The 10,856-nt window shown below is 39.6% G+C and overlaps 1 protein-coding gene across 1 annotated transcript in view; it reads left to right on the top strand.

Moving 5' to 3' along the window:
- Window positions 1-4,771, top strand: part of LOC119425512 (protein diaphanous homolog 3) — a 305,646-nt gene extending 300,875 nt beyond the window's left edge. The window contains exon 30 of the mRNA XM_037693044.1: window positions 4,470-4,771. Coding sequence (XP_037548972.1) covers window positions 4,470-4,771 — 302 coding nt within the window. The remainder of the gene's footprint in view (window positions 1-4,469) is intronic.
- The last annotated feature ends 6,085 nt before the right edge of the window (window positions 4,772-10,856 follow it).

Genomic DNA, 10,856 nt, shown 5'->3' with positions numbered 1-10,856 from the left:
CATACACATAAATATACATACAATATTAAAAAAAAAAAATAATGAAATGAAATTTAATTGTAATTTTATACCCACAACAGAAGAGGCTATTTTTGTTAGTTTTATTGTAAACTGTTTTGTAAATTTTTGCCCAGTAACTACTAGTAAGATAAAATAAGAACTTTTTTAATCCTGCAGTAAATTGTTGAAGTAGTATGTAAGTTTCTTTCAGCTGCTCCCTTCTTCAAGGGTCACCACTCGCATGAAAGATTTGGCAATTTGTTTTAGGCCGGACGCTCTTCCTGCCGCAACCTAGGCTTGAACCCGCAACCTCATGACTATAATTATTTTCCTTCTTTACTTGATATGGACTTTTTTGGTCTTAAAATGTAAAAATATCAATAAATGTTAAAATTCATGATATAATTTTAGTTTTATAATGTCACACCCACTGGCCAGAAAAGCCCCCCCCCCAACAAACTCAGTGGCCCATGGGCCATCAGTTGATAATCACAGTTGTAGCAGGTTTTGTGGCTCCAGACACATTTTACTTGGCGAGAGAAGGAGCAGAAATGGCTCTTTTGATCAAAACGTTTGCAGACCTCTGACCTAGATGTTTCCACAGACCACGTAAGTCGATACCTCACTATTTTTTTTAGTTATCATCCTCATAATATGGACAGAGGGTATTTCCAATTCCCCTTCTTCACTCTGCGATGGGGGACATACAGAAGCTCACATCAGCCCCTATTCACTCATATGAGGTGAGGGTTGAAATGCAGAGGGACACATAAATCAAGAACTTTGCTTTTCGAGACCCTTATCAGTTGATCTGGCTCTTGCTCCATCACACCTGAACAACACTCCCAGGTACTTGAACTCTTCCACTTGAGGCAAAACCTCACCCATAATCAGAAGGGAGCATTCCACCTTTTTCCAGTCCAATATAGTATTTATATCAAATTGTTCTTTGCTTCACCACACGTTCAATAGAAAGACAGTGTTTTTCATGTTCAGATTTGGGACCATTCAGAGCAGAAACTTTGATTAAAATTTGACTTGGCTTGCGTTCCAGCGCACCCTTTGTCAGCTGTTCGTTAAATGAGTCCAACCTGTGAGATGAGGCATGTTTTACATCTCTCAGATGTATTTTACGGCGTAGAAGAAGAAACTAGTGAGGCTTCAAAGGAAGGGGCAGTTTGGTGTCACAGGCAGGATGAGAAAGAACCGAACTTGCCAGTACTTTGATCATCTTTAGCACTAAAGATGGGGAGAGAAGAAGCATGTTTGGATAAAACATCTCATTCTAGTGTGTGTGTGCGTGTGCATACGTTTATTTCTTTTGAAGTGTAAATATTTGTCATGATGCAACACCTTGTACTTTAAAAAAAAATTAATAAAACTCTTCATTAAGGTTTATGCAAAGCTGAAATTAAAGTCCAAGTTTGTGGTGTTGAAATTTTAAGTTTAAATTCCTTTATAATTAATTTCTGATAATACGCTTCCTGTCAGTTCTTCTTTTTTCTGGTGCTGATTTGAGATTTATGAACAAGATGAGAAAATGCAAATACTTGATAACACAATGCATTATTGTCACAGCTTCAGCGCTGAATTTGTGAGTGTTTTATCTGCCAGGGAGGTGGGGGGGGGGGGGGGGCAGGGGACAGACAGAAGAATTAAACATAAAGGGAAAATAGGAAAGGAGTAGTAGACAGTGGGAAGCAGGCATGGCCAAAACTGGTTTCAAGAGATACCATTATGGTTTAAAAAAAAAAAAACGGCTACTAAAGTTAGCATCACACAGCCTCATCAGCTAGCTAACGTTAGCTTGTCATGCTCTCCATGTTACATCACAAAGTGCAGAAGAGGTTATAATTTTAAGCTCAATTTAAAAATAATAAAATATTGAAGCTCAATTTTAAAATGATAAAAAATTGATCTGGAGCAGGGGTGTCAAACGCACTTACAAAATAAGGCCAAAATTAAAACTTTTTCCAACTAAGAACCAATTTCAGAAACTACATTAACTCGAATCAGATGCCCAGCACCTTTTCTTGGTCACAGGTTTCTCAACAAGAGTTTGATTGGTCTCATTTGATGTTCTCTGTTGTGCTTTTGACATCGTAATCAAAGATTACTGAACATTTTCAAGAGATAAAAGTAATTTCCATCACATATCATTTTGGGGACCAGATAAGATGTCAACGAGGGCCACATTTGGCCCCCGGGACTTGAGCTTGACACACATGATCTAGAGTGATAGTTTGTCACGGGACAAAAAGAAAGACAAATGACAGCTTGTTCCTTTTTATTTCTTTTAAAGAGAAATGCACCTGATCAGCTGGATGTAAAAAAAAAAAATAATAATAATAATCTTTAAGGGAAACGTCAACGCCCTCACAGAAAAACTCCCACAGTGTCATTAATCAAGCAACTCAGGGTCATTTATGTCCACGTCTACTACAATTTTTTTATTTTTAAATACTTTTTTAGCACAGAGTCCCTATTATCTAGAGTTAAATTTACAAATAAATCTCAATATTTGTGATTTAATTATAATTGCAGCTATGGTCTTTTAGAAACTCTAGGAACCACAAGGAAACTTGCAGTTTGAGAGCAAAGTGCGCTGTTGGGAAAATGCAAAACAAACATATCTTTATCATAAAATTGGTTGTCAAGAGCTTTGAAGAAGAAGAAGAAGAATACTTCTGTTCTGACATTTACAGGGAGCCAGTGATGAAGCTAAAACTGGACACATTGCATTTGCATTTCTGGTTTTAAAGAAAAAAGCAAATAAATCTTTTTTTATTGTTTTTATTTTAGTATGGTGAATGTGTTATTTCCCCCAAAGTTGTTATACTGTCAGAATCTCGCACTGGTCCGTGCTTTTTGAGGAGAAACCATCAGCTGTTACAACTGAGACAGTTCTAAAGGAAGACGGGGTGGAACAGGTCAGATAATCTAAACAGACTTGGATCATCTCCAGCTCGTGTTCATTTTCAGTCACACCAGTAAAGTAAACACGTTCTCCTCGTTGTGTTCCTCTGCTTTTTGTTTACCGAGCGGGATTGTCGGCTCGCTTTGCCTAGTTTACACTCGGGTCCTTCTTGCCCACTCCGATCCTTTTTTCCTTATTTATTTGTCAGAGGTTGTGTTCAGGGACGTTCCTTGTCATTCGTCAGCTCGGCCCATAAAACACACTGTCATGACTGACTGGCCACGCTCCAAACTCATTACCGATTGGCTGACAGAGCGGGTCGCTCTGTTCTGCTCGGCTGTGTTGACTCCCGTTTGCCAGACATTTCAGGCTCAGGAAACTTTAAATGCGGCGGTGTCTTTCCTTGCACCGCTCCTCTCAGCCTCGCGCTCAAGGTCACATGAATATGGATTCTGCCTCTTCTTCCAGCGCGCACATACTGATGATGAAGTCTAAGATCTACTGAGAGGGATTATAATTCAGAATGCAGGTCTGAATTTTGGCATCTGGGCATCGCTCTGTTCCGCCGTCTGCCTGGGAATGTGTTTTTGAGGAATAGAAAGATGGAGGGGACTTTTGTGGGAGCAGAGAGCTGAGACGGAGACCAGCAGAAGGAGAATAGATGATGATGATGATGATGGTGAAAACAAGGGAAGAGGGTGTCAGGAGGAGAAAAAAAAATAAAAGACTAGGGCAGTGGTCTTCATTGAAAATTCAGTGGGTTCCACCTAAAGAATTTTTTCTCAAGCAAAGATCCAGAATATATCTATATGAATTCTCTTTTATTGTGTTGGCCATACTACTCTTCTTCACTCGTGATGTTGTTTTTTTTTTTCAGGCCTCTACCTCCCACTAAGCCGGCCAGTTCTCCCTGTAGAGACAAACTCTGAGCCAGGTGCTGGAAAATACTGTAAACGCTAGAAAAGCTATTAAAATATAGATTACAGTAAATGAGGAAAAAGTTGTGATGCCTGAAATCTATTACAGTAAATATGGAAGAAAAAAAAAAAAAACGTGTATGATTTCATTCTACCAAAACTTAACAAGTGATCTGTGTCCAGATTAGATCAGATCCGCTCTGCCATTTGTGGCCCCCAGTACTAAGAGATTGGAAAAGGCCAACGTACGATGTTATTGAGTTTCTGTTGCAGTTGATCAGTCACATCCATTTCGTCATCGTGAGCTGGCTGCACGCCAGAGTTCTGCAGAAAACCCATCAGTGTGTAGACACTGTATTTATGTGTTTACGCACACATGAGCATTTGTTTTGCATGTGCGTGTTCTTGCTGAAGTGCCTATTATTTTCCAATACTTTTATGTTTGCTGCATTTTAACCGACACTACGCTTTCTAGTCCCTCGCTTGCTTCATCTCCTCGTAATTTAGTCTTTAATCTGATTAACCTCCTTGCCTTTTATTCATTTAACGAGTCAGTCACGCACTCCCTCCTCCTCCTCCTCACTCCTTATTTTCACTGTTGTACTCACTGCTTTGCTCGTGTTTTTCACACACAGAAAACAACAAGGCCCTTTTGCAAAGGTCTCGCTCTCGGCAGAATGTAAATGCGAGCTCGGTGGCGGCGAAGGCTCTCCCTGCCAAGGAGGTGCGTAATGAGTCTGAGGGCCATCCGTCTGCAGCCAGAGTGAAGGCGCCTGGCTGCTCGGAGTCTGGCGGCAGGTGCAGGAACGCTCCAGGTCACAGCAAAGAGAAGCTGCCGGATCAAGAGACGGTCAAAGTGACTGAAAAAGAGTCGGAGCTTGAAGCTGAGGCTGAGTCCGATATCGAGGCTCTTCTGGCTCGGCTCCGAGCTTTGTGAGCTTCAGTTCTTATCGCTCAAACATTATGCAATGCATACGCATTTTTTATTAAAATCAAAATATAATAAAATGTAATCTAACAGAGGACAATTACTCATGAAGACAAACATGTCGGGTATAATTCACCGCACATATAATATAATTTAGGCAATAAATCTGTTGTTTAAACATTTGTTGTTGCAAAAGGTGTGTACTTAAAAGCTAAACTGGCACATTAGTCAGAAAACAGACTGAATAATAACAGCTGTGGTTCAAAAAAACCACTTGTATCTCAGAAAATTGTCTCTCTGAACTTTTATCCTATGTGTACTTTTGTTTTTTTAATTGCACATGACTTGTTTTTAACAGTGTATACGTTTTAATCAGTCAACATCTGGTACTTCTGGTACTCAATCACTTTTCTCGTCCAGTCTTATTTTTATTCTTTATACGTTTACTGGTTGTAATGGTAACAACTAGAAGTATTTTGCTTTTAGTCGTATCCCAGTGTCTTCTGTTTTTGTTATTAATATAGAAAGCTTTATTGAAATTAAAGTGAGTCTGCTAAAGGGAAATAAAATGTCCAAACAAAAGAAACTCAACGTTTCTCTCTTACAATATGCAACTATTGTTTCTTTTCTTTCTTTGTATTAAATTTTATCGAAATATTTACAATAAACTGCATTTTCCTTGTTTGCATGTTTTTGTCCTACATTTTGTTTGTTTTTGTGTTTGTTTTGTTTCTTCTGTCACGTACAAGTATTTCAGCATGTGGTGAAACATGGATCCCCTCCTGAACGAGCTAAGGGGCAACAAATGTCTCAAAACGCCTTCCGTCTCCTAACAAGCGCACGCATGCTAACAAAACCTGAGCGCAGTCAGCTGGCGAGGCGTCTTGAACAGCTGTGGTGGTGTCAGACAGTCGGCGCGGCTCCAGACTCTGGCTTGTCTGTGGCCAGCCTTACAGGTGAGCATTTCCCAAACGTTTTCCTTAAACTCCTTGTACGTCTCATTTTGCATCACCTGTCAATATTAGAGTTTTTGTACAGTCAGAAAGAGATGGTGTGTTTGCACAGGTGTGTGAGCATATTGTGAATCCTCTCTGCAGACACCCGCTGTGCACAAACACCTGTTTTTTGAGGACATATCAATATCTGAGGTGGGACAAGAAGGCTGCACACCCCTCCTTTTTAGGGTGCATATTTATGACACTTTTCATAAGTTGTTTTTTCTCTTTTCCCCTGTGCATAATTAACTAGAGAATGAGCCAGTTTTACATGATTCATGAATGGGTTTGCTCATAAAATGCTACCAAATCATCTGCTCAGAAAATAAAAATGCAGATTTGCAGAAGTTTTTATACCTTAGGATTGTTAAATCAAACTCGCAGTTGATTGAAAGCTTTTAAAAACCATGTTTGAACTCTGCTATATAAAAAAAAAAAACGCATTAAACAACACAGCGCTGCACATGTGCATCCTTTAAAACATAAATCCATCATGCATGAATAAACAAAGGATTAAACCCAGACGTCTTGTATCAGCTGAGCAGAGATGGGAGGGGGAGCGGAAGCTGCAGACCAGTTAACCCAGCATCACACCAGGCCTGCTTGTTGTTGTGTGGCAGCTGGTGAATGTATTCAGCGCTGCAAGCATCACAACTGTCCTTATCTGCAGACGAGCCGAAGACAAACATCTCCCCGGTGATGCAAACAGCCGTTTGGGCGAGCAGAGCTGACTAAACTCCTCCAGAGAACCGATATAGCGTTAGCTGGCTGCGACACGCTTCACTTTAAACTCCAGCCAGGGTCTGTTTTACTTCTGCAGCACTGAGACAAGTTTCTGCTCAACATGGGATTCAAAAGAAACGTTTCTTCTCTTATCCTACTAAAGATTATCTCCTTTTTTTTGTGCTAAAGGATTTTTCCCTCCTTTCTAAACATTATTTAAATCTTTTCGATTCTACATGTGGGTGTTCTCCGCCTGATGTGTTGCTGAGGATGTTAGGACTCGATAATTAACATGCTGGAACAGGCCTCTGCTTCACGAGTTATTTGGGTTTATTAGCAATGCACCAAATACACAGATGCTGCCACATTTATTATGAACTGGCAGGCAGGATTTTCACTAATATAAAAGGTCTCTTGCAGTTGTATGCAAATGTTAAGACACCCCTGTCCAAATTATGCACTGCTGATTTATGAAATGAAAAGAAGTAAATACCATCCCTGCAGCCAGCGCATATTAAAACCAGTCTAATGTTAATGCAGAAAACGTCAAATGAAACAACAACAACTCAGTTTATTAACACATTTAGCTTTTTAAAGCCTGTTGGTTAAAAACACGTGCACTCCACAGCTCCTTTGTGTTTCAGGTAGATTAACTGGCAGACACTTTAAATTGGGTTGAAAGCTTTTATAAAATCTGCTCACTGGTCCATGAGATATTTTACTAACAGACAAATGGGTTTATTTCAAGTACTTATTGAACATATTTTAAACAAATATCTTAAGCACTCTGTTAACACTCAGAATATGTGTTGGGGATCAGTTTCAGCTACTACCACACTGGATGGATGGATGGGTGGATGGATGGATGGATGGGTGGATGGATGGATGGATGGATGGATGGATGGATGGATGGATGGATATAAATCTGTAGAATTGGCTGAAATATAGCCGATTTCTGTTTTTAATGTTTGTTGGCTGTGGCAGCCATCTTGAATCATGTTAACACCTTTTTGCAACCTTGATTAAATTCCATTTAGTGGTTCAGCACATATTTTGCTAACAGACAAACACACCGACAGGCAAAAACCTTTCAGCAGCAGGCAAGAAAAAGAACAAAGCTATCAGAAATGGACATGACGAGAACATTAATATCACTTTGCCCACATGGAAATGTAACCCGGGGTGAGCTAACCTCTGACAAACAAACAACATGGCTGTAATGGTGGAGGTAGAGAAGCTCACGGCTTTACCTCAGACATTTAGTGAGGCATTCTGCCTCATCAGCCGTCGTTATGGCTAAGAAGACAAGGGAAAAATGTTCAAAGAAACGTAAAATGCAGTAAATGTTTTCATGCCACAGAGCGACTCAGGGCAACAATTTACAGTGAACTTCAGTTTGTACTACGACTTTAAACTTTACACAATCTAATCAACGCTTTGTCTAAACTCGGTTTAGTGTTAACTGATCGTAGCAAACAAAAACTAAACGTATGCAAGCAGAAGTTGCAACATATATCTATTGTACATACAAATCACAAAGCACAGCTAGCTTTATACGTTAACTTCTAATTTATCCATTAAGCATACTCATTCATTCAACCTTTATTTAGACAGGTTAATCCCAGTGAGCCTCGGGGACTCGTTTACAAGAGACCTGAAAGACCTGAATACAATGTAATTATAACTGAAAATGGAGGAGTTACAGTAGTCCCTTGCTACTTCTCGGTTCGTTTATCGTGGATTCGCTATATCGCCGTTTTTCAAAATAAGATTGGACATGACACAATTGGCTGATTGATGGATGAGCCATGGATTGTTTATTTAAAAGAAATTATTTTAAATGATTTTGCACTATGTGTGCAGTCCATAAGTGCAGGGGGAAGCTCCCTCCTGCAGCTGAACAGCTGATCTCCTTCTCTGTCATGCACACATTTCTCCTGCTGCCTCGACTTTGTGAAGGATGTCCAGATGCACCGATCAACTTTTGTCTTCCAACTTATAATTTAAAGTATGTCAAATTGTCTTAATCACAAAATATAAAAGTGTTAAAAGTTTTTTTTTTTTTTTTTATTAGAATTTTTTTATGGTCAGTTGTTGAAGTGTAATTGATCAAGAAGTACATTTCTGCTCCGTGCTGCAGAGCTGAAGCTGTGTGAGATCCTTTGATGTCCTGCTGCTCTTCTCTTCTCTACAATTTAAATTTAATTACTGTAACATATATTAAATAAACAATACATACAGCATGGATTGTTTATTTAAAATCTTACAGTATTTAAATTTAAATAGTTTATTTAAGGAGAGAGGTTGGGAGTAACAGTTGATGAGTGTGATTGCAGTCTGGCACATGTCATGACAAAGTTTATTTAACTTGAACTTGCAATCTTGGACTACTGTATCCCTACTTCATGGGTTTGCACTTATTGCAGGTGGACGTGGTCCCAAACACCCGTGATAAATGAGGGACTACTGGACTTATAGTTACCTTCATGGGAGTGGTGGTGCAGAGGTTAGAGAATGTGGGCCTGTGATTGGAAGATTGCTGGTTCAACTCCCGGTACAGATGACATCAAAATGTGGGTGAGATAGATGAAGCACCCACACCTGCCTCCACCCTCATTTGCCCCACTCTGGGCCTTTGAGCAAGGCCCTTAACCCCCACCATCTGCTCCCCCAGGCGCCCTAGATAGCAGCTCTCTGCTCCACACAGAGGGCTGTGGTAGCTCAGTGGTCTGTGGTTGTGTCAGGAAGGGCATCCGGTGTAAACACAATTGCCAAGTCTTTGTGTGACTTAGTTCGTTGTGGCGACTTCCTGAAGAAGGGAGAAGCCGAAAGAAGAAGAAAAAACTTGCAGTTACCTTGGTACAGACCACATGTGGTATGTCCTGTTTATAACTGCTGTATTCAGCTGTTCATGCGTTCAACCACCAGACTTTCTCCATCCATTTTGGAGATAGAATGAACTGTATTCCGATCTCTAAACGCTCGGGGTAACGCTGTCTGAATTATATGTTCCCCACACAACTTTTGTCCATTTTTCTGATGATTTTTCATGAAATCTCTCTGACTGAAAAATGCTCTTAATACATAACCCTGACAATATTGTCATGGGGAAAAGGGGAGTGCAGCTCTTGCAGGTAAAGAGCGTTTCACTTCGGGACAAATTACCATCACCAACTGGTCAGTTGCTGATGAGCCATTCATTGACAGACGGCGTCATGCCAGTTGTGCCTATTGTTGGATTGTTTTGTTAATCTCTACTTGACTATATCTAATTTCACAAAGATTTAATTTGTATCATTAGCATTTTATTTTGCACAAGCACTTTTCCAGGGGTTTATATACTCAATTTGCACTTATAAACATCTACAGAGTATTCAAATTGTTTCTAACTTATTTCTTTTGCATGTAGAATCTGACAACGATGGTTATATTATGAGTGCAGACATGTTCCTCTAAAATAAAACAACATGCAGCAAATGGAGAGGAGGAGAGCATGCAGTGGGAGCGTTCATTCCTCGCAGGCCTGCACTCCATCCACCAGCTTCATCACTGGGCCTAATAAAGTGCAGCAAAACATATTGTGTGGCCGATTGCAATTTAGGCTTCTTTGATTGGGAATGAAGTTAAAAATGTGTCTGAGGATTTGAAGAGGACGAGGAAGTACAAAGCAGATCAGCAGATTTCCTCTGGAGTTGAATACTGAGAGCTCTGCTGTATATACACGCCTTTACGCTCGCGTTGGTGAATTTTATGGTGCAAAATTGGTTTCTATTTTCAGGTTGTTGAGCGGAATCGTTCCTAATCTACTCGTGATGGTGTCGGTTACAGTTTTACAAAGAGGTTAGAATAGATGCTTTCATCCACGCTAAACGTGGAAAGTACACATGCTAAATATGCCTTGAATTTAAAAATGAAAAACATTTTGTAGTTGCTACAGGGACTTATGTTTTTGCACAAAAAGAAGGACGAAGATGTTTGTCAACATAAACAAAAGTGGAAGCTGAAAATTTTTATTTTCGAGTAAGGTGTAAAATGTTAGTTTCCAAAAGGGCATAAATTTAGAGATTATATAAGCCTTTAACAGTGGTGGGATGTAACTAAGTACAAAAACTTTGTTACTGTACTTAAGTACATTTTTTATGTATCTGTACTTCGCTTAAGTAGCGTTAAAGATGTGTACTTTAGACTTTTACTCCACTACATTTTACTTTTAAGTATCTGTACTTTCTACTACACTACATTTCTATAATGCATTACATTCACGTTGCGTTTTTTTTATTTATTTGTTCGTTAGTTTGAAAGTAACCAGTGGTCAGAGGGGAGTTAGTCCATTGAATCGCTGCAAAGTGGGCAGGTAACATTAGACCTGCCTTGAT

The sequence above is a fragment of the Nematolebias whitei genome, chromosome 2 (assembly GCF_014905685.2).
Source record: "Nematolebias whitei isolate Nwh7 chromosome 2, NemWhi1, whole genome shotgun sequence".
Classification (NCBI taxonomy): domain Eukaryota; kingdom Metazoa; phylum Chordata; class Actinopteri; order Cyprinodontiformes; family Rivulidae; genus Nematolebias; species Nematolebias whitei.
The sequence above is the reverse complement of the archived record's forward strand: the minus strand, read 5'-3'. Positions and strand labels throughout refer to the sequence as shown.